The 25,244-nt window shown below is 44.9% G+C and overlaps 1 protein-coding gene across 1 annotated transcript in view; it reads left to right on the top strand.

The window, feature by feature from the left end:
- Positions 1–5,241, top strand: part of EHD2 (EH domain containing 2) — a 35,224-nt gene extending 29,983 nt beyond the window's left edge. The window contains exons 4-5 of the mRNA XM_040405012.1: positions 2,259–2,423; positions 2,755–5,241. Of these exons, the coding sequence (XP_040260946.1) occupies positions 2,259–2,423; positions 2,755–3,291 (702 nt within the window). The 3' untranslated portion in view covers positions 3,292–5,241. The remainder of the gene's footprint in view (positions 1–2,258; positions 2,424–2,754) is intronic.
- The last annotated feature ends 20,003 nt before the right edge of the window (positions 5,242–25,244 follow it).

The raw sequence follows: 25,244 nt of genomic DNA, 5'->3' as shown, positions 1-25,244 counted from the left end.
AAACAAACACGTGGGCTACACAAGCTGGCCTACCAACTCATAGGTGTAGCATACAAAGCTCTAATACAATCTGCTGTAATGACTCCATGTAAGTCATATGTGAAACTCATCACAATGGTTTGCACCCTCCTCCCTCATGCATGGTCCCTGTTTATTGTCTTTTGGTTTGGCAAGACGTTGCTTTTGTCACAGAGAAGACAGGACCTAAACGCTGCGTCTGACACTTCTGGTGTCTCTGGTCTGTCCACGTGTAACACCCCCGTATGGTGTTGCCACTCCTACACCCTGCTACTGTCCTTAATGGTCTAACATAAAGTAATCTATGCATTATGTTCCAGGTCCTCTCCATTAACGTGCATCTATAATAATGTTTGCAACTGTTTTTAGCATGTGGTATGCCTTGTTCACCAGCAGGTAGCAGCAAATATGGCAGAGCTATCTAAGGCTACTTTCACACTTGCGTTGTTCTTTTCCGGCATAGAGTTCCATCACAGGGGCTCTATACCGGAAAAGAACTGATCAGGTATGTCCCCATGCATTCTGAATGGAGAGTAATCCGTTCAGTTTGCATCAGGATGTCTTCAGTTCAGTCGTTTTGACTGATCAGGCAAAAGAGAAAACCGTAGCATGCTACGGTTTTATCTCCGGCTAAAAAAACTGAAGACTTGCCTGAACGCCGGATCAGGCATTTTTTCCCATAGGAATGTATTAGTGCCGGATCCGGCATTCAGAATACCGGAATGCCGGATCCGTCCTTCCGGTATGCGCATGCGCAGACTGAAAAAAAGGTGAAAAAATAAATGCCGGATCCATTTTTGCCGGGTGACACCGGAAAGACGGATCCGGCATTTCAATGCATTTTTTCGACTGATCAGGCATTTTTAAGACTGATCCGGATCCTGATCAGTCTTACTAATGCCATCAGTTAGCATACATTTTGCCTGATCCGGCAGGCAGTTCCGGCGACGGAACTGCTTGCCGGATCTCTCTGCCGCAAGTGTGAAAGTAGCCTAAGCATACCGCCTTTAAGGGTAGGTGCCCCAAAACATAACTATATCTTTCTTGTAAAAAATGTTTCTCTACTCCTGAGAATTGCTTCTTTTTATTTTTATGCAAAAAAGGTTTTCGGTGCATCATGAGGGGGGGGGGGGGGGGGCATTACCCTACCAATAATACCACCCATTGTACCCCCCTCTTGTTAGATTGAGTGCCCCTGAGATTTCAGAGCCAGTAGCAATGTTGCAGGTGGAGCCAGGTGCACCGAATAGTGTGGCCTCGCCCACTGAAAGCCATATTTGCACAAAAATAAAAATTTGTGTTTCTCAGGATTAGAGCAACGGATTTCCACAAAAAGTTATGGTTGTGTTCCAGGGCAACTACTCTACATTTTTGATACTTTGAAACAGATTTTGGAGGTGATAGACTACCTCTAAACTGCCATACACTTAAGGCTACTTTCACACCTGCGTTCGGGTGTCCGCTCGTGAGCTCCGTTTGAAGGGTCTCACAAGCGGCCCCGAACGCAGCCGTCCAGCCCTAATGCATTCTCAGTGGACGCGGATCCGCTGAGAATGCATCAGTCTGCCAGCGTTCAGCCTCCGCTCCGCTCAGCAGGCGGACACCTGAACGCTGCTTGCAGCGTTCGGGTGTCCGCCTGGCCGTGCGGAGGCAAGCGGATCCGTCCAGACTTACAATGTAAGTCAATGGGGCGGATCCGTTTGAAGATGACACTATATGGCTCAATCTTCAAACGGATCCGTTCCCCATTGACTTTCAATGTAAAGTCTGGACGGATCCGTTCAGGCTACTTTTACACTTAGAAATTTTTCTAAGTTATAATGCAGACGGATCCGTTCTGAACGGATACAAACGTCTGCATTATAGGAGCGGATCCGTCTGATGAAACATCAGACGGATCCGCTCCGAACGCTAGTGTGAAAGTAGCCTTAGATAGCTGTCCTCCCACCACCATCCCCCAAGGTCATGAGTCCTGACCAGGGAAAGGGGGGCAAGCCGCTGGCAGACATTTCTGGCAGTGGATTACCTCCCCTGCAAACAAAAGGATTGGGCATGTTGAACTCCAATAGCCTGATCCTTCTTTCCCAAAGCATCTGCTGTCAGAGGAAAGTTGTGACACCCTCATATACATGGCCGTTTTGGCCAAAATCATTTGGTTCGGCCAACTTCTATCTAACAGCGTGTGGCCAGTTAATGGTTGAGAGTTTGCTACAATTTTTCATCATTTGTTTACCTTGCAGGTCCATGCTTACATCATCAGCTACTTGAAGAAGGAAATGCCTTCTGTCTTCCGGAAGGGAAACAAGAAGAAGCAGCTTATTAACGAGTTACCTGTTATTTATGCCAAGATTCAACTAGAACATCATATTTCTCCTGGAGATTTCCCTGACTGTGCCAAAATGCAAGTAGGTATCTTTCCAATACCCCCAATTTCATGTTCTGTGGTGGCCACGTAATGGCAGATTTACCTTTTTTTCCTTGTCTTTAGATATGTAAGATTTAATGTACCACGTACAAGGATCATCAGATATATTACTTGTAAACTGTCTGCAATGACCAGCTAAAGGGTATCTGCTAGTCTTCACACTGTGATCTATTGGAAACTACCTCCACATAGATATCTAATGTACGAAAAGACCAAATAGTTCACTCATTCCTTTACTGTCTCTTAAAATAGTTTGTCAATTTACTTTCAGTTAATTTTAAATGTTCATACTTCTCCCTCACGTCCTACAGGAACAGCTCATGATTCATGACTTCACCAAGTTCCACTCACTGAAGTTGAATATGATTCACATTCTTGATGACATGCTGACAGTTGACATTGCCAAACTGATGCCTCTCCTGCGTCAAGAAGACCTAGAAACCATCGACAATGTTGTACAAGGAGGAGCCTTTGACGGAAACCACAATGGTCCTTTTATTGAAGGCTCCACTGATGGCATCTTAGAAGGCATTGAAGATGAGGAGTGGGTGGTTACAAAGGACAAACCAAAATATGATGAGATCTTCTTCAACTTAGCCCCCACTGATGGCAAATTGAATGGTATCAAGGCAAAGAACTGGATGATAGCAACCAAGTTACCAAACTCTGTCCTAGGCAAGATATGGAAACTTTCTGATGTTGATCGTGATGGCATGCTGGATGACGAAGAATTTGCTTTGGCAAGTCATTTGATTGAAGTCAAACTGGAAGGGCACGGGCTTCCTCCTGAGTTGCCCAGACACCTAGTGCCACCATCCAAGAGGCGACAGAAGGGGTCCGCCGAATAAATGCCCTTGAGCTTCGAAGTTGTTGTCCTTAACCCTAACCTATTGCACAGTCACAAACTCAATGTCCTCCATCGGAACATTCTTCATCAAATGATACTAACCTAAGCCAATTATTCTCAAGACACCGTGTCTGCTACAATATATGCAAGTTACTTACCAAGTTTAGAAGCTCAGAACTCCTCATTTGGGGGCGCCAGGAAAAGTATATGGTTAAAGAGGGAATACAACAAGGCCTATTATACCAAAGTCTGGGTAAAGCACAACATAGAAGAACCCAGGTCGACCACACAAACTACGGCCATTGGTGTTGAATTCCTGGACTGTAACGTGTGACAAAACATGCCCTATACAACACATCTCTGTAAGATGAATAATGTTAGGTTGACCAATATGTCCTCCGTCCCCTCTGTGATATTGAGAGCAGCCATTTCGAATATAACTCACTTGAAGAGGGGTGAATTGGTCAAGTGAATGTGTTGGGATGGGTTGATCAACTTGTGAATCTGAGCTGTCCGTCATGTATGTTGTTACATAACTTACACTAGAAACTTAATGTTGTATACTCTGCTTTCCTCACTGATTGGAATATAAGCAGCAGGTCACCATTATGCCTTATTGCTTTAAGATATATATATTTGTATACGTGTTTGCTTCAATAATATCACAGGGGTTCTGTGGTCAAGAAAATAATGTACGTAATTACTAAAAAGAGCTAGGCAAAATTATACAGCCCGAGCCGTTGTCAGCAGAACTGAGATTTGTATAGCTTCAGACAATATAAGTCAAGCTGAATCGGAGTGGGGGGATTCACCAAGTGTGCAACATAGGCAGCTGCACGAGGGCCTAGGACAGTGATGGCTAGCCTCCGGCACTGCAGCTGTGGTGAAACTACGACTCCCAGCATGCTCCATTCATTTCTATAGAATTCTGAGAACAGTCATGCAGGTGTGCATTTTGGGAGTTGTAGTTTTACCACAGCTGGTGTGCCGGAGGTCAGCCATCACAGCCCTAGGACATAAGGGGTCACTGCTAAATGAAAGGGGTTATCACATGATTAAAGAAAAAACTGACTTTATACTACAGTACATAATAAAGCTAGAACCAGCCCTGTACCTCACAAGGATCCAGAGATCTCCCCATTCATTGTTCCAATTCCTCTGCTAGCTTTATTTAAAGCTGGCAGCTCAGGGAATGTGTTCTTTCTTGGGGGGTGTCCTTACTGCTGCAGCTCTCTCCCTACCATGGCTCAGGGTGCATGTCCTTTCGGCTGCAGTGCTCGCCCTGTGACTGCAGATCTGGCTGGTGGCAGCTGAAGGATAGAAGAGAGCAAGTGTGAACACCTCAGCGAGGTTACTGAGGTGGACAGACAAATGAGGAGAAGAATAAACAGCAGGTGGCGCTATACATATGGATTTTATTTAATAATTATTCTATTACAAGCAATTACAAAAGTATTCAGATCCAGGTGCTGGTTTGAAAACTGTAGAAAATTTTTCATAGGACAACCCCTTTAAATGAAAATGAATAACACCTCAAATGCAAACAGAGCCCCTGCTTCCCATGTGTCTTTATATGTGGCAGAGGGTCCTCTGGCCCCCGTCATGCACCAGGGACTGGTGTGACTGCTACCTCTGCTCCTCTATAGCTACAACCCTGCAGTGAAGGATTTTTAGGAGCACCATGAAGGACATTGTCCATACCTTGCATCCCAAACTGTGGCCCCAGCTATATACTGTGGCCCCAGCTGTTCGCGTTCACTCTGCTGAGAATCAAACCTCATTCAATATAGCTAATATATATATATATTATAGCCCCTGTTATATGCTGAGAAATCTGACGTGCTTACAGCCTGGTTCCTTGTAGCGACTCAAATCGTGGAGTAATATGCACACTTGACTACTATGTAATACTGGTGCTCAGACAGCAAATAAACAGCGAATTAAAAATGTATATTTGTCAGTTTATGAATTACTGAGCTAAACGCTATCCGTGAAATAAACACTGTTGGGGACATTTATTAAGACCAGCGATTGATACACCGGTCTTAAAGCAGACCTTTCATGTTTTTTTTAAAATTCTAGATAAATACCTTTACCTTCTCCCCGGCTGTGACGCTCTCCGCTGTGATTGGATTGCGGCACAGCCAGGGAGAAGGAGACGACCTGGCGTCTCTTTCTCCTTGTACCGATGCTCAGTATTAGGGTCCATTCACACGTCCGCAAAATGGGTCCGCATCCGTTCTACAATTTTGCGGAACAGGTGGGGACCCATTCATTTTCAATAGGGCCGGAATGTGCAGTACGCATCCGCATTTGCAGATCCGCACTTCCGTTCCGCAAAAAAATAGAACATGTCCTATTCTTGTCCGCAATTGCGGACAAGAAAAGGCATTTTCTATGAGAGTGCCGGCGATGTGCAGTCCGCAAAATGCGGAACGCACATTGCCGGTGTCCGTGTTTTGTGGATCCGCAAAACACATACGGACGTGTGAATGGACCCTTTACATACTGAGCGGGAAAACTACAGGGGGCACAGCTGGGTGTAGGAGGCATATTTTTAAAAAAACTGGCAGGGTGGCAGCATCAGCGGGGTGTACCTCGCAAGTAAATGTATTTATCTAGAATTAAAAAAAAACATGAAAGGTCTGCTTTAATCCCTGTGCGCTGCCGGTGGATGCGCCTAAGTTATGTAGAGGCGCTCTGGCTCTTGCTGCCGCCGGTCGTGCAACATGCTATAATCTACGCCAGCTCCCTTGCTGGTGTAGTTTAAAGCTATTTTCCATGCCATACACTGGTGTGGAAAATGATGAATGAGAAGGGCCAGCCGCTTTGCCCTTTTCCCCGCCCACGTCACACCCTTTTTTCCCGCCACGTTTTAAAAGTGGTGTGAACAGGGTAAAGTCACAGATTTTGTCGTAAAACACCTTTGCGACAAAATCTGTGACCTAAATACACCAAAAAGTGGTGTATAACAAATAATACTGTAAATGACCGCCTGTGTATATACCTTCAGATGTCTAGGATGTAATTTGTTCAACCTCATGGCTAATACTTAGACATCCATGTATTACTATCGTCTTATCCCCGGGTGTGAGAACCTGCACAGGGCTGTATGTGCTCTGCACCTTGGCAGCTATATTAGTAGACAAGGAACAGGGGCGGGCTGGCCATAGACCATACTGGGAAATTTCCCGGTGGGTTGATGCCCAGGTGGCCGCCTGAGCCCTCCTCATGGTCGCTGGCTGGGTACATAACGATCTGATGCTCTAAGCATTAATTAATGTAGGAGCATCAAGCACTTATGCACCTGGCCAACAGCCACAGGTGCCCACCTGAACTCAACTGTATCAATGTCGTCAGGATAATAATACAGTTGAATACTGTGGAGAAGGCGGCAGTACTTTGTGCTGTACTGTGCTATTTGGTTCTGCAGGGGCAGTACTTTGTGCTGCACTACTGTATTGCAGACCCTGCCTACTTCTGTTGTCCCTGCCTACTTGTGTCGCCCCGCCTTCTGTCAATTTGGACCCACCTAAAAAATGGGGTCAATTTTAGTTTTTTTTCCAGGGCCACTTTAAGTTCCCAGTCTCATAACAAGGACGTGGACAATGGACATGAGTAATAAAAAAGCCATAGGCCCTAGGAGTGTGGTGGTGTGAACCAGCTGCTGAAAAGAGCCTCATTTTTATCTTTTCTATGGGTATCTTGTCTTCTAATTACTCCCCTGATCAGACCATTTGTGGCGTCCAGTTAATTGTCCAAGCTCATTATGACGTTAAAGTTTCCAATCCCAGTAGGCTACTTGCTTTTGCACCAGTTCAGCAAAGCTTGTCATACCAACAGGAACTCTCAGCGACTTCTTTGGTTGGTGGGACATCTCTCATTTTCAAACTTGAAGGGTCCAGCCAGTAACAGGCACCATTTAAAGGGCATCTGTCAACAGATTTGTACCTATGAAACTGGTTCACCTGTTCTATGTGCAGGTGGCAGCTGAAGGCATCTGTGTTGGTCCCATGTTCATATGTGCCCGCATTGCTGAGAAAAATTATGTTTTATTATATGCAAATGAGCCTCTAAGTGCAACGGGGGCGTTGCTGTTACACCTAGAGGCTCAGCTCTATCTACAAGTGCAGTACCCTCTACTTTTGTTTGACAGGGCCAAGCAGTGAAAACGTCATCCCACCTGGCCTTGTAAATCAAAGTGCAGAGGGAGCAGCAGTTGCAGAGAAACCGGAGTTTCTAGGTATAACGGCAACACCCCCATGTTCCTAGAGGCTCATCTGCATATATTAAAACATCATTTTTCTCAGCAATGAGGGCACATATGAACATGGGACTAACACAGATGCCTTCAGCTGCCAAGCGCACATGTAACAGGTCAGACATTTTAATAGAGACAAATCTGCTGACAGATGCCCTTTAAGACCCATCTATGAGTCTGTATAGAGTCGGCCTGATGGGAAGAAACCCCTCTGTAGGTGATGAGTTTCTGATCGATGGGGACCACGCCACTAGGATGTCCACTGATCACTAGAACAGGGGTCCCGAGTGTCCCATTCCTCCTTACTGCTCGAGATTGAGTGACGTAGCAATCAAGCTTGCTCGCTACCCTTCCTTTCACAGTCCATGGGTCCGACAATGATAGCTGAGCGTTGTAGCATTATATGGCATCCATTCCAAGGAACAGGCAGCTGGGTCATTTATGGTTTCTAGCAGCTCTTTGTTTGGGCTTTATGGCTCATAGAAGGGGGTTCCTAACTGGTGACCCCTCTATGTAACATCCGTATCCCCTAACTATCCCAAAAATGGCTATCAATGTTTGAGCACTGGGGGATCCATCATTACGAACGGCACTGAGCGTCAAGCATGACTGAAATGAGGAGGAGTTTGAATGGAGCGGTGGTCGAGCATGCCCACTGCTGCTCCATCCAAAGTCTATGGGACTGATGAAGATAGTCAATAGCACTTCCCTATCTTCCTCAGTCCCATAGACTTTGTATGGCGCAGAAGTGAGCATGCTCGACCACCGCTCCATTCAGACTCATCCTCACTGCAGTCATGCAACGAAGTGGAGTTGTGGGCTCAGGACTCATGTTCTAGTGGTCAAGAGGGTCCTAACAGTGCAAGGCCCAATGAAAGTGATAATTTGGGATTGTAGGGACATTCCTTTAACAGAATCCTCTAGACCTCATTATCTGCGACCGATATAAATTACTCACTATATTATTCCTACTATCATACTATAACGTATTCAACTGTACGGCTGTAAACCATTTTAGTCATTCTTCCAAGCCATGTCACAGTCACACAATCTGGAGCAGATTTTTTTTCAGCACTGAAATGGTTAATGCTGACTGGACATCAGATCCAGACCCGCGGTTTAGGCTAGGTCTACACGACGACATTTGTCGCGCGACAATTTTAATAATGGCAGTCTATGGTGTCGCACTGCAACATGCAACATGCTGCGACTGCGACGCAACAGTCGCAGAAAATCCATTCGAGATGGATTTTTCTGCGACTGTTGCGTCGCAGTCGCAGCATGTTGCAGTGCGACACCATAGACTGCCATTATTAAAATTGTCGCGCGACATTGGTGCAACAAAATGTTGCGCTACAAATGTTGCAGTGTAGTTGTGCCCTATCTGTCGACCGACAAATGTCGTGTAGACCTAGCCTTAACCTCTTCCGTCCCAGTTTTTCATTTGTGCTCTATATGCTGCGGGCCTATTTCTATTTACCACTTATATATCTGAGGTTGCTGGCGTCCGTCCAGAAATTCTGACGCCAAGGCTTCTGCCCATCTACACCAGAGGCCGGTCAGCGTGCTCTGTCTGCGCTATATGAGCGTCTATTACTGAATGTTTACATCTGTCAGGAAATTCTGGCGCACACGGGGGACACGAATTATGTGTGTGACATGAATACAATAGAAACACCAGTGGAGATGCTGCATCCTGAATGACCACAGTGGGGGTTATGTATTGAAGTAGAGTAAACACCAGCGGTGTTGCCATAGAAACTTAGGAAATCTAATTAATTAATTAATTAATTAAAAAAGGTATGCTTAAACCCCGGTGTCATTGCTCAAACTGGTCATGGATGCATCCCCACGCTGACCAGTGGGCAGATATTTTTAAAATTCATACAATGGCCAATCAAACCTAGGGACAGATTTATGAAAACTATCTTTGTTGCCCACAGTGACCGTTCACAACGCTGTTTTCCTTTTTCAACAGCAGAAAATGAGCTTTGATTCGTTACTATGGGCAACATGACACAACCAGTCAGAAAGCAGATTTCATTTTTCAACAGCAGAAAATGAAATGAAAGTGGAGCTCTGATTGGTTGCTATGGGCTACATGACGCATTATGAAAAGCAACCAATCACAAACCAGTTTTCATTTCTCAACAGCAGAAAAATAAATGAAAGCTGCACTCTGATTGGTTGCTAGAGGCAACATGTTGCATCATGAAAAGCAACCAATCAGAAAGCAGCTTTCATTTTTCAACAGCAGAAGAAGAAATAAAAGCTGCGCTCTGATTGGTTGCTAGAGGCAACATTTTGCATCAAGAAAAGTAACCAATCACAAAAAAGCTTTCATTTTTCAACAGCGGAAAATGAAATGATTGGTTGCCATGGGCAACATGACACATCATGAAAAGCAACCAATCACAAAACAGCTTTCATTTTTCAACAGCAAAAAATGAAATGAAAGCTGTGCGCTGATTGGTTGCTATGGGCAACAAATACAGTTTCTTAGCTTCTACCCCTATGATCAAAGCATTACCTCCTTTTAATGCCATGGACATAAGACTCTCCTAGAAAAAAGAGAGACCTCCCAGACTTCCGGAAGAGCTGGTATAGCTCATGGACAGCTGCCCTCCATGGGTGCTAAAGGATGCTGGATCATTAGGTGCTTCCCCAGCTCTCAGATATTGCTCTAAAGGGGCGTGCCACATCATGAATAGGGATATGTTGCCTAGTAAAAAGGCGTGGACTTTTAAGAAATGGGCGGGGCATTAGAAAAAGGGGCGTGTCCACACTGGGAAAAAAAACTACTAAAAGTTGTCAAGTATGGTGTCACATTCGACAACCCCCTCTCAGAAGGAGGCTTCTCTAACCCCCCTCGATTAGCTGTAGTAGCCGGGAGGAAGCCATTCATTTCAGTACTAGAGGATAAATGTTCCAAAGGATGGGCAGCCATGTTATATCTGATTTCTTTTTTTTTTTAATCAATAAAGTTTTTATTGAAATAAGGATTTTGTTCTTAAGTAAATTAACAGAATAAACAGTAGACAAAAAAGGAAAGAAATAATAATAAAGGGTTCCATACATGAATACAGAATTTTGGCAAATTAAGGGTGTTACATTGACCACAAGCAGTATATGCTAAACAATTCACATTGCATCTGGTAGTTTACCAATTTGAAGACTTCACTAATCAAAGGGGACTTAAATCCTTTCCATTGGCGGGCAATTACTTTTTTTGATGCCGAAAGGATATGCGCCACTATACCTCTACTATTGCAGGGAATTTCCACCAAGCCAATGCTCAGAATTGCATAATATTTGATTTCTAGATGCTCTTCGCATCTAGGCCTTTATAGCTCATGGGGGAGGGGTTCCAAGCTGGTGACCCCCCTATATAATGTTCATATGTTGTAATTGACTAAATGGACAGCAATTATCCAGAAGACAGATACCCTTTAAAATGGTTCTTCCTCAGTCCTTCCTCTGAATGGAGCGGAAATGCACACGCTCGACCAAGGAGCCATTCAAACTCCTGCTCGGTGCAAAAAGAAAGTAAATTAACATTAAAAGGGACCTAAACCTTTAAAAAAAACACGAAGGGTCAGGTTGCATTACCTCTTCTTGGCGGGCCAGGCGAATAGAGCACGGATTCCATATATTTTCTATGGATCGATGGAGGTGAAGGTAGAGGACGCTCCCTTTTCAATGTAGTGAACTTAAAAAAAAAAAAAAATTCTATTGAGGCATACTGCCCGAAAATAGCCCAACGGGGCGCTCTTTGGGTATACAGCCTAAGAGCTCATGCACATGTGTGCCGTGCATTGCGGACCGCAAACCGTGGGTCTGCAATATACAGGCACCGGCCGCTTGTGCACCGCATCACGGATGCGGACCCATTCACTTGAAACAGAACGGAGGCACCAAACCCCACGGAAGCGCTACAGAGTGTTTCCGTGGGGTTTCTGTCCGTGCTTCTGCACCACAAAAAAGTAGTGCATGCACTTCTGAGTGCATGGGTCCTGCCTTCGCATACGGCGGTCCTACGGTCAGTGCCTGTGCGCGGTCGTGTGCATGAGCCCTCAAACAGCATTTTTTTAGACTAAAAACAGTCATTAAACACTTTAGTAAATGAGCCCCCCTGACATGGAGCTGCACCCGCATACATGCAGTACACGCAGTTACTGAGACCTCTGGTCCTCGCTGATATTTCCGTCCCAACCCCAGAATATTTCTGTTTTCCTTGGGAATAACATGTTCCTATAACATTGGCAGCGCTTTCCTCGTGAATCACACGTATGACTCATACGCTCCATAGGGATAAGACTCCACGGGCAGAGCAGCAGGTAACACAAGGGGCTGCCTGCTCCAGAGGGCTCCAATAACTGCCCAGAAGTTACCGTATACTGCCCATATTCCAGATTTTGGTAGAAAAGAAGTGCGGTACGCAGCCCTGCAGGGTATTGCGATGTGAGGTCACGGTTACTTAGGCAAACGAGGGTTGCTATGGGTTACTCACAGTTTGTAGGAAGACCCTGGGCAGGCGTACAGCAGTGATGGAGAGGCTGGCACAGAAGTCCTCTGGGGCACTCTCTGTATATAGGGACCAGGCCTGATGGTAGCTGAGGTGCCCTGGGTGTTGCAGGTGTTTAATGTGCCGGGGGCAAGGTCCCTTTAAGGTTCGTGACGCCAGTGCCTGTAACGGTGGCACACCGATTGATAGAGGTAATAAGTGAGGAACACGCTGTTATGATGAACTAAAACTTCCTTTACTGGAAAACGGTTAACTTTATACAGTCTTTTGTAAGTTCCAGGTAATACGGCAGTAGTAAGTAGGTTTTCACACCAATGGCAGGCACAATGTTCTTTGCAATATACTCAGAGGGTATAAACAACACTTACAGACCAGGCTGCACTATTCCTCAGAAATCCTGTGCACTATTCCTGGCTGTTTGTTTCCCAAGGCCTGTATGCCCTAATGCTGCCTTTATCCTTGGTAGCAAACTTCCTCAGGTATATATCCTTGCTTTAGGTAAAATACTTCTGCCCTTCAGCTCACTTGTCTATCTGGAATACTGGCTCTGCTCTGCTTATGGGAACTTGGTTTCTCAGGAGGCAAACTCTTCCCCTGGTGACAATCTTCTGAGCTAACTCTGGCTCAATATCCTCAGGCAGGCTGGTCCACTCTCCCTGGCCTCCTGGTGTCAACTAGAAGCCTGGGCTGTCTAGCTGCATGTCAGAGCCTGCACCTCAGCCCCACTCTGGCTAAAGTGTCTTCTGGCCTCTGACTCTACACTCTCCCTCTCTGGACAGGACCTGACTATTTATATTAGGGGTTCCCTAGCTCCCTCTAGTGCCTAGGATGCGGAACTACACCCTAATAGGCCTGCTACACATGTCACAGGAAAATACACATAAATACATATTAAAATGCATTAAATTGTACTGTGAAATACACTGCCACTGTCCCACAGGAGGTGGAGAACAACGTGGCCCAATTGACCCTTGTGTAGTGCCCACATTTACCTAGTGGGACACTACAGAAGGACTAAGGGGATTTTCGGCGTTCCGAATTTTAACATGCCCGTTCCTTTGTTCTCAGGGGAGACAAGCAAGGTGTCTGACAGGGGCTTATTTCCCTCTCCCTGCTGAGAGCACATGCATGCTGAACTGAGCCAAGGATGCATGTGTATGAGGAACGGGTGAGTGTCAGGAGGGAGTAGATAAACTGTGATATTAACTAATGTGTAAGCTGGTTCCTGTGTTATCTATTCAGAGGTGTTACTTGTCATTGTAATTCAGGAATAACAGGAAATCAAGACCTATTAACAGACCTAGTGGCCAGTGTGAAAATTGCAGGATTATGTCCTAATTTTTTTTAAGACAGTAATATGGAAAAAAATAAATAAATGTGATTAAATAATAGGTCATTCTTGGATGACACATTCCCTTTAAAGGAAATCTGTCACATAGATTACCACTATTATTGTAAAACTATTGCCATGCAGAACACAATATCTCATTCCTTGATGTTCCCTTCATTTGGAGTTTCTGGATTTCATTCTGGAGAAAATCAACTTTGTGTGTTATGCAAATTAGGCAGTAAGGTGCCCAGAGCGGCGTTATTATCTTTCAAAGGTGCCCAGGAAGGCCCCCATCCAGTGCCCAGCCCGCCCTCTAAGAGAGCCCAAGCATGCCTCTCCTGTGCCGAAACTACATGCCCACATCAGCACCGTTGCCGCCCCCAACTACAGAAGTAGAAGCAGAGCCATTGAGTTTGCACTGCTACTCGGAGCAGCGGCGCAGGCGCAAGATTGTAAGGGCTGGACGTGATATCCAGCCCTGTTAGGCCTCTTGCACACGAACGTGTGCGCCCCGTTGCCGTATTGCGGACCGCAATTGCGGATCCGCAATGCACTGGCGCCGTTCCACGTGCATTCCGCATCCCGGATGCGGACCCATTCACTTGAATGGGTCCGCAAATTCGGAGATGGGGAATGGTGCGGAACGGAACCCTACGGGAGCACTACGGAGTGCTTCTGTGGGGTTTCGTCCCGTACTTCCGTTCCGCAAAAAGATAGAACATGTCCTATCTTTTTGCGGAACGGCCGGATCACGGACCCATTGAAGTGAATGGGTCCGCGATCCGCTGCGGTTGCCCCACGTTCGTGTGCAAGAGGCCTTAATCACTCGGCATGGATTCGCTCATGCCTATCAACCGGTTTGTCACATAAAGGGTGGAATACGCCGCCAAAAATATGCACTTAACACAGGTTTACAAATGGCGGATTTTCATATCCCCGTCATGCCTAATATCCTGTGACATCGATGCTAATTTGCTCTGTTGATTTCATCCTTTGCAATGCGGGTGGGGCTTGCTCCAGTATGGTCTGCCATGTCAATGACACCTGTAGGGATCATGTCACCGCCTGGCAAACCTGGGCAGATACCAGAGGCCAATGAGCTTGGAGGCCCGTGACAAAATGGTGAATGATGCTCTGCATAAAGCCCTATAGATAGCATTGCTCTATGCACCTTTTGCACTGCGTAACTGAAACCCATTGTGCACAGTGCACGGAGCTCCATAGTATGGTATAATATTCTGTCTCTACATGTTCAGGTTACAGTCATTATTACTGAGGAAAGTTTAACCACAGGGACATGCTGGGACACGGGAGAGGATCAGCGGACGGCACAGCTTGTAATGTACTACACCTTTACATACGGGGTCTATATCTAGCCGAATAACACCATCTGAAGACCTAGGACAATACAAGCTGCGTTTAGCAATCATCAAGGCTGAATCAGTGTGGTATTTCTCCAAAAATAAAGATGAATTCATATTGTTTGCAGTTTTTGTAAAAAAAAAAAATTTAGGTTTTGTCAGGAGTGCCAACCTCTTTCTATATGCCCTATAACGACATATGGAAGGGGGATCCCCCTATATAAGCCAGAGCAGAGAGGGTCACTGATACCATCATATCTGGCAGACCCATACTTACCAACATTGCAACAGACTTTGTTGCTTTCTAGGCACAGCGCCATACATTTACAAGTGGCTGTGCCTGGTACTGCAGCTCAGTCCCATTCAATGCGTTGCAGTACCAAGCACAGCCACATCAAGAAGTACAGCGCTGTATCTCGTTCAGTAAACTGCAGGAGTAAGTTTATAATGAAAGGACATGTACTGAGTTAGGCTACTTTCACACTAGCGGCAGCCTTCTCCAGCTCCGTAATGCCGCTAGTGCACGCGTGCCGCTGGAGGTCCGCCCTGGCCCCATTGACTATTATGGGGGTGGGCCGTAATTCCGGTGGCAGCACGGCAAACATGCCAACAGGCGGCCGGAGTAAAACTACGGAACTCACTCCCCCATTATAGTCAATGGGGCCGGAGCGGACCTCCGGCGGCACGCGTGCACTAGCGGCAGCAGGCTGTTCACCCGCCGGAACAGACTGCTGGATCCGTGCTGCCGCTAGTGCATGCATGCCGCTGGAGGTCCGCCCCGACCCCATTGACTATAATGGGGGCGGGCTGGAATTCCGTCGGCAGCACGGCAAACATGTCGAGAGGCGGCCGGAGTAAACTATTTGCTGCCACCGGAACTCCCGCCCCCATTATAGTCAATGGGGCCGGAGCGGACCTGCGGCGGCAAGCGTGCACTAGCACCTTGATGGTGCAAAATGATGAGGGTAGTGGTGATATGGAGATAGAAGAATGAGGCAGGGTTGAATCCAACTAAGAACTTTACTGTAACCAGGATCTTGACAGCAGTTTACATCGAGATATAAAGCAGTCTTTTATAAACATGCAGGTTGGATGCGATAAATCCCAGTAACAGGCTGTACATGTGGTTATGTCTCAGGCTATAGTAGGAGGTTGTGTACTCACTGATATTCAGCTCTTTGCCTTGCTTCAATCTCAGTAAAGGTAGTTCAAGTCTTTGTCTTCTACACACAAGTGATGTAACAGATGTCCTATCTGTCCTTAACCCCTTAAGGACTCAGCCCTATTTCACCTTCTGGACTTGGCCATTTTTTGCAAATATGACCAGTATCACTTTAAATGCTGATAACTTTAAAACACTTTGACTTATCCAGGCCATTCTGAGATTGTTTTTTCGTCACATATTGTACTTCATGACACTGGTAAAATGAAGTAAAAAATAATAATTTTTATTTATAAAAAAATACCAAATTTACCCAAAAATTTTAAAAAATTGCAAATTTCCAAGTTTCAATTTTTCTACTTCTATAATACATAGTAATGCCTCCAAAAATATTTATTACTTTACATTCCCCATATGTCTACTTCATGTTTGGATCATTTTGGGAATGATATTTTATTTTTTGGGGATGTTACAAGGCTTAGAAGTTTAGAAGCAAATCTTGAAATTTATCAGAAATTTTCAAAAACCCAATTTTTAGGGACCAGTTCAGGTCTGAAGTCACTTTGCAAGGCTTACATAATAGAAACCACCCAAAAATGACCCTATTCTATAAACTACACCCCTCAAGGTATTCAAAACTGATTTTACAAACTTTGTTAACCCTTTAGGTGTTCTACAAGAATTAATGGAAAATAGAGATACAATTTCAAAATTTCCCTTTTTTGGCAGATTTTCCATTTTAATAATTTTTTTCCAATTACAAAGCAAGGGTTAACAGCCAAACCAAACTCAATATTTATGGCCCTGATTCTCTAGTTTACAGAAACACCCCATATGTGGTCGTAAACTACTGTACGGGCACACGGCAGGGCGCAGAAGGAAAGGAATGCCATACGGTTTTTGGAAGGCAGATTTTGCTGGACTGTTTTTTTTGACACCTTGTCCCATTTGAAGCCCCCCTGATGCAACCCTAGAGTAGAAACTCCATAAAAGTGACCCCATCTAAGAAACTACACCCCTCAAGGTATTCAAAAAAGATTTTACAAACGTCGTTAACCCTTTAGGCGTTCCACAAGAGTTATTGGCAAATGGAGATGAAATTTCAGAATTTATTTTTTTGGGCAAATTTTCCATTTTAATCCATTTTTCCCAGTAACAAAGCAAGGGTTAACAGCCAAACAAAACTCAATATTTATGGCCCTGATTCTGTAGTTTACAGAAACACCCCATATGTGGTCTTAAACAGCTGTACGGGCACACGGCAGGGCGCAGAAGGAAAGGAATGCCATACAGTTTTTGGAAGGCAGATTTTGCTGGACTGGTTTTTTTGACACCATGTCCCATTTGAAGCCCCACTGATGCAACCCTAGAGTAGAAACTCCAAAAAAGTGGCCCCATTTTAGAAACTACGGGATAGAGTGGCAGTATTGTTGGTACTAGTTTAGGGTACATATGATTTTTGGTTGCTCTATATTACACTTTTTGTGAGGCAAGATAACAAGAAATAGCTGTTTTGGCACCTTTTTTATTTTTTGTTATTTACAACATTCAGGTGTGATATTTTTATAGACCAGGTTGTCACGTATGCGGTGATACCTAATATGTATACTTTTTTTTTATTTATGTAAGTTTTACACAATGATTTCTTTTTTGAAGCAAAAAAAATCATGTTTTAGTGTTTCCATAGTCTGAGATAATTTCTTCAGTTTTTGGGCGATTACCTTGGGTATGGTATGATTTTTGCGGGATGAGATGACTGTTTTATTGGCACTATTTTGGGGTGCGTGTGACTTTTTGATCGCTTGCTATTACACTTTTTGTGATGTAAGGTGACAAAAAATGGTTTATTTAGCACAGTTTTTATTTAAACTTTTTTACGGTGTTCATCTGAGGGGTTAGGTCATGTGATATTTTTATAGAGCCGGTCGATACGGACGCGGCGATACAAAATATGTATACTTTTTTTTATTTATGTAAGTTTTACACAATAACAGCTTTTTTTTAAAAAATAAATGATGTTTTAGTGTCTCCATATTCTGAGCCATAGTTTTTTTTATTTTTTGTGCGATTGTCTCAGCTAGGGGCTCATTTTTGCGGGATGAGGTGACGGTTAGATTGGTACTATTTTGGTGGGCAAGCGCCTTTTTGATCGCTTGCTGTTGTACTTTTTGTGATGTAAGGTGACAAAAAATGGTTTATTGAGCACAGTTTTTATTTAAAATTTTTTACGGTGTTCATCTGAGGGGTTAGGTCATGTGATATTTTTATAGAGCCGGTCGATACGGACGCGGCGATACAAAATATGTATACTTTTTTTATTTATGTAAGTTTTACACAATAACAGCTTTTTAAAAAAAAATAAATGATGTTTTAGTGTCTCCATATTCTGAGCCATATTTTTTTTAATTTTTTGTGCGATTGTCTCAGCTAGGGGCTCATTTTTGCGGGATGAGGTGACGGTTAGATTGGTACTATTTTGGTGGGCAAGCGCCTTTTTGATCGCTTGCTGTTGTACTTTTTGTGATGTAAGGTGACAAAAAAATGGTTTATTTAGCACAGTTTTTATTTTTTATTTTTTACGGTGTTCATCTGAGGTGTTAGGTCATGTGATATGTTTATAGAGCCGGTCTATACGGACGCGGCGATACCCAATATGTATACTCCCCCCCCTCCCCCTCCCCCCCCCCAATTTTTTACCAATTTATTTTAACTTTATTTGGGGAAAATGACCTTTTTGGGGGAAAACTTTATTTTTTCAACTTTTTTTTTCACTTTATTTTTTGTCCCACTTTGGGACTTGAAATTTTGGGCGTCTAATCCTTTACAATGCATTCCAATACTTCTGTATTGGAATGCATTGGCTGTATGAGTAATACAGGGGGCTGGATCTCACAGGCTCGTCACCGGAAAGCAGCGCAGATGCCTAAGGAAGGCATCGCGCTGCCTTCTATGCCATCGGGTCCCCCCTACAGCCCCATGGGGACCCGATGGCACCACCGCCGTCGCCGCCGCTCCAGGTAAAAGCCGCAAACCGCAGGTCTGAATTGACCTGCGGTTTGCGGCGATCGCCAATGATTTGAGCAGGCACCGGGTTCCGATCACCGCCCGCCGGTGATCGGAACTATACATGACATACCGGTACGTCATGGGTCCTTAAGGACTCGGGAACCATGCCGTACCGGTACGTCATGGGTCCCTAAGGGGTTAAAGTAACGGTGAGGCTGCCTGAAGCTAATAAACCTTCACCTTGTTACAAAGGCGCCTAAAGCCTAGAATAATGGCTATTGTCCTTCCTTTGTCTTTCCACAATAAAGGCTACATGCACACGACCGTGCCGTTTTTTTTTGTGGTCCGCAAACCACGGATCCGCAAAAAACGAAAGCCGCCCGTGTGCCTTCCGCAATTTACAGAATGGGCGGCCCATTGTAGAAATGCCTATTCTTGTCCACAAAACGGACAAGAATAGGACATGCTATATTTTTTTTGCGGGGCCTCGGAACGAAGCAACGGATGCGGACAGCACACGGAGTGCAGTCCGCATCTTTTGCGGCCCCATTGAAGTGAATGGGTCCGCACCCGAACCGCAAAAACTGCGGCTCGGATGCGGACCCGAAAAACGGTCGTGTGCAGGAGGCCAAACTTAGTAAAAATCCACTTGGCACTCCGGAAGAGTAGATGGTAGAATACAGACTTCACCTCTGCCTATTTTACTGGCTTGACACTGAGATATAAATACCTAACAGCCTGGTAACAGGGATTCCACATAAGAAAGAAATACAGCATGATATATCATATGACATAACAAGCTTTTGCAGTGCCCACGTACACTAGTGGGACGCTGCACGTGGATCCGGCAGGCTGTTCACCTGCCAGAGAAGGCTGCCACTAGTGTGAAAGTAGCCTAACTTGTGCAAAAAATTATAATAATGAAGTGCATAGCACATGCCATATTTATTATGTGTTTTAGACAATTCTTACTTCTATTTTGTATGGAAATAGGGTCACAGATAATAAGATTAATAAAATGGGCCAAGAGTCGACTAGTCCTAAAAAGATTAAAGGGGATCTCCAGGAACTAAAAAAATGTAAATACTTAAAGGGGTTGGCCACCATACGCATAAAAATAAATAAATGGCCCCCGATAATAACTAAAGCCAAGAGATATTAGTATAATGAGAGATATACTGTGTATATATCATTTTTATAATGTGTTCAGCATAGCATGATGCAAAGTGAAAGTAAAAATCCCAGCATGCATCACTGCAAGCATCTTCAGAGGAGTGGTCACATGACATCCCTGGCCAACTGTGATACCATAGTAACAACAGCCCCTCAGGTGTCATTTCATCGCAGATAGAGAAGTGATTTTGACATCCAGGATATGGTCAAAAGGACATTAGTCTGGTTTATATATTAACAATATATATCGGCACAAAACTAATAATACCAGGAGCAATATCATCTGAACTTTTATCCTGATATATTCCTCCTAAATACTGGACTACCAAACTGGCAACCACATAAGTGACTTTCACTTAAAAAAAATAAAAAAATGACCGTTTCTATTTTATCCTTATTTTTAGTTTTTACCCTTATTTTTATATTTTATTTTTGAAGTTGATCAAATACACCAAACAATGCCTATGTGATATATTGTCTCTGTATATAGTGGGTGTCTGATTGGATTAACCCTAATGTTTCAGGGAGATTAGTCACACATCCACATATTTGTATGTGCACTTTATGTTTATAATAAATCTGTATATATTTCTATTCCAGCCGACTATTTATTATACATACAGTGCCAGATAGCTGAGTGCCCCCCAACCAATCCTTTATCTTTTATACATGTGTAACATCCCAGAGTATGTCACTAAAACTCTGTCACCCTGCTATATAATGTTAAAGTGCCAATGTGTTAACCATCTGTGTAATATGACATTGCATTTGTATTTCTATGCCTGTTTAATATGTATTTGCTGTAATTCTTAATGTTCACCAGCAGGTGGCAGCAGTATGTAAATAGGCCATAGCAAGTTAGTATACCTAGACTGGAATATTCCATTCCAGGCTAGCTTCCCCCATCTGAGGAGGAGTAGAATGTTCCCACATCCTACTTCAGAGGGAGGAAAGAAAGTTCTAGGCAGTGTACCAGCCACCCCCTGTTGGGGTAGGCTGTGTGAATAGGAGCTCCCAGAAATAGGGACCCCAACCAGGGATCCAAGCCTTCCTGAGGCCCAAGATCAACCTTCCCAGCCTGAGTCCCTTACCTCAGCTGGATGACAAAGAAAGCAGCCATCTTCAGAACTATCAGATCTCCAGGAAGAAACCACCATACCCTGCGAGCAGTCCTGTAAGTACAGATTCCAGAACAAGGAGAAGATAAGTACCTCCACAGCTAGTCAGGCCCAAACCAAGCAGACCTCAGACAGAGCAGAAGACAGATACCTGCCAGATTCTTAAAGGCTTATGTACTAGATGCAAAATATATATATATAATTCCTGCCACATATTGCCAACACCTGCTGGGATCCTAGATTATTGCTGTAAATTGTATGGATCTAAAGCTGCATCTTATAACACCAAGTAAAGACAAGTTGGACCCTATTTTCTGTGTGGAATTCAATCATTCCTCAGTTACTCCTATTAACAGCACTCAAATTTTGTTGCATGTGAGCCAGGATAGAGGAGTCCAGCCATACTACAGGTAGGAGACACCGTTGACACAATACAGAGACAATATCCCCCTCTGGCATTCCTCACCTAGTACGTGTGCTCATACCATCTTAAAGGGCCCTGCTACAGTACCTGCGCAAGCTGCAACTGGCGTCACAAACTTATTTACACCTAAATCTGGCCCACTGCATAGCATGCCCACTGACCCAGTGTCCTGATCATTGCACATGTATATATACACACACATATATACATCTCCTCCTCCATGACGGGTACATAGTTCACCTTCTTCATGAGCTTGTGCTAGCTGTCATGCAGATTGGAGAGGCAGTCGGCCCCCAGGATGGTATGGACTGATTCTGGCCACTGCACGGACACCCGCTTGTGCTCCCCCAGGAGGATCTGCCGCACATTTTCAGCGCCCATGATCAGGGGCGTACATAAAAATCACTGGACCCCATAGCAGGAATCTAAATTGGGCCCCCATTCCCCTTTTATAGCCCCTCCTTTTGTTCCATGAACTATTTTTGCTGCTGCGTTTTATAATTTATGCCATCAGGGCCGGATTGGCATTACAAAACAGCCCTGGCACACAAAAGAGGTATAATAGATGCAGTGTGTACAGGTATATAGTATATTCCCTAGTGTTCTGATATGTGAGGTACAGGGTATAATATATGCAGTGTGTACAGGTATATAGTATATACAGCAGTGTACTGATATGTGAGGTACGGGGTATAATATATGCAGTGTATACAGGTATACAGTTATATACAGCAATGTATTGACACCTCGTACCTCACATATCAGTACACTGCTGTATATACTATATATCTGTACACACTGCATCTATTATACCTTGTACCTCACATATCAGTGCACTGCGGTATATACTATATATCTGTACATATTGCATGTATAATACTGTGTAATATATGCAGTGTGTGTGTGTGTATATATATATATATATATATATATATACATACACACAGAGCAGTGTATTGATGTGAGACATAGAAGGTATAATACTGTAGATGCAGTGTTTACAGAAATATGTGGTCAGTTATACATTATGGTCACTGTGTGTGTGAGGTACATGAGGTAGTGGTCGCTGTAACTGTCTGAAGTATTATACATGAGTGAGCAATGAGTAAAAACAGGGCATGGAGGGGGGGTAAATGATGAGAGGTGGAGGACCTCCTTTTACCACTCCATTCCAATCTGTATGGATCAATGCAGATCTGATTGTGAACTTCTAATACTTGCTGTTAGGGGTTGAAGGACCTGTGATGATGTCATCACAGGTCCTGGCAGATATACCAGTTTGAAACCTAGGAACTACACCATTTTTGGTGCAGTTCCTTTGCTAGATTCTGCAGGACCTGTGTTGTTGAAGATGATGTCATCACAGGTCCTGGCAGATGCACTGTTCTAACCTGGGAACTACACTTTACACTGTGCAGTTCCCTTACAGGACCTCTGATGACATCATCAAAGGTCCTTTAGCTTTAGAAAGATAAACAGGAGCAATTAGGGGGCGGGGCCTCTCCTCCACTTCGGGCCCCTCTTTCTCACGGGCCCCATAGCAGCTGCGTGGTCTGCCTATATGGTAGGTACGCCACTGCCCATGATACGCACAGTCCGGGTTCCAAACAGATGCGTCTCGTAGATGTGTCCGTACTTTCTGCGCTTCACTTTTTACGTCTCTATAGCACCTTGGTATGGAGGGGGTCCACTGTCACTTAGCCACTATCTTGGAGATGTACACCCGGGTCACCAGTGCCCTGTGCACCATAGTGCTGCCAGTCCTACTGCTGCTCACTGCAGTCAAGCTGTGGGACCGGTACTGTTACAGCTGTAGAGACTCCGGCTACCAGTACCCGCTGCCCCCTGGCACTATGGGCTGCCTTTCTTTGCAGAAACCTTGTGATTCCGCTACAGATACATAAATTCCTGCAACTGAAGCTCAAAGTACGGACACATCTACAAGACGCATCTGTTTGGAACCCCGACCGTGCGCATCATGGGCGCTGAAAATGTGTGGCAGATCCTCCTGGGGGAGCACAAGCTGGTGTCTGTGCACTGGCCGGAATCAGTCCGTACCATCCTGGGGGCCGACTGCCTCTCTAATCTGCATGATAGCCAGCACAAGCACATGAAGAAACACGTATACACATGCAGTGGCGTAACTAGAGGTCTATATTCCATTTTCCCCCTCTGTATATATTGCATTTTGCCCCCTGTGTATATGGACGGCTGCCCTCTATAGGGTCCATGGACGCTATAGAGGGCAGCCAAATCCATGAACCCTATAGAGGGCAGCTAAATACATGGACCCTATAAAGGGAAGCTGAATTCAAGGACCCTATATAGGGTAGCTATATCCATGGACCCTATATAGGGTAGCTATATCCATGGACCCTATGAATGACCTCTGATTCCATGGATCCTACAGAGGACAGCAAAATCCATGGATATTTTATTTGGGGAGCTAAATCCATGGACCAGTACAACCTATGGACTCTATAGAGAGCAGCTGAATTCATTGACCCTATGGATGACCACTGATTCCATGGACCCTACAAAGGGCAACTAATGATACCAACCCTACAGAGGGCACCTGTGTAAATGGACTACTGTAAGAACTCTACTGAGGCCAGCTGAATCCAGGGAGCCTATAGAGAGCAAGAAACGTACAGACATCTATCGAACCTACAGAGGGCACCTCACGGGTTGGAGGAGCAGTGCACGGTACTCACTCGGTTCCTTCCCTGAATAGCCTTGCACAGGATTGCGGGCTTGTGCTGGATCTGCGGGGAGCATCACTCTGTGCGGGGCAGGCGGCGGATGCTGATGTGCCGGGGTGAGACAGGCTCTCGGTTGTTGCAGGGGAAGTTTTTGTGGGTTTTTCAAAAGGTTTTTAACCCCTTCATGCCACAGCCATTTTTACCATTTACCACTTTATGTGGTAATAACTTTAAAATACTTTTGCTGATGACTTCCGCTGGGATGCGAGCAGCGGAATGAGGGAGCTCCGGCAACCGCTCGCCTAAAGCATTGCCTCCTTCCCTCTACACTGACGGGGGAGGCCAGTAGATCAGCGCCCAGAACCCCTGTTCGACCGCAGGGACCGATACATGGAGCGGTACCTCCTGAGAAGTTGCGGGCAGAAAGCTCTAACAGCAGGCAGCGTGGGAGGAGCGCAGCACAACATGGCGGATGCGCGCCCTTCTTCCCCAGTGGAGGTGCCGGAGATGCAAGACGGGGGTGAGTCGTCTCTGCTGATTACCACTACAGCAGCACCCCTCTCCGTGGATTATAAAGCTATAGACTATAAGTCACTAGCCATAGAGGTGGCTACTCACCTTGCCCCAGACATCAGAGACACGCTTGCCAAGACCTTATCAGTGTCCCTTCAGCAGCTGCATGAGGCTATAGCGCAGCATGACACCAAGCTAGAGGAGTTGGAGCAGAGAACCGTGTCCCTAGAAGCAGATAATGCAAAGTCTGTTCGCACTATAAATGATCTAACCAAACAGAATATGGTGCTATTGGACCAAGTAGAAGATCTAGAGAAACGGTCCAGACGGAATAATTTGCGTCTCTTGGGACTACCTGAAACCATTAAACCACAATCCC

Source organism: Bufo bufo, chromosome 8, assembly GCF_905171765.1.
Source record: "Bufo bufo chromosome 8, aBufBuf1.1, whole genome shotgun sequence".
Classification (NCBI taxonomy): domain Eukaryota; kingdom Metazoa; phylum Chordata; class Amphibia; order Anura; family Bufonidae; genus Bufo; species Bufo bufo.
Note: the sequence above shows the minus strand (reverse complement) of the source record. Positions and strands in the feature narration are given on the sequence as shown.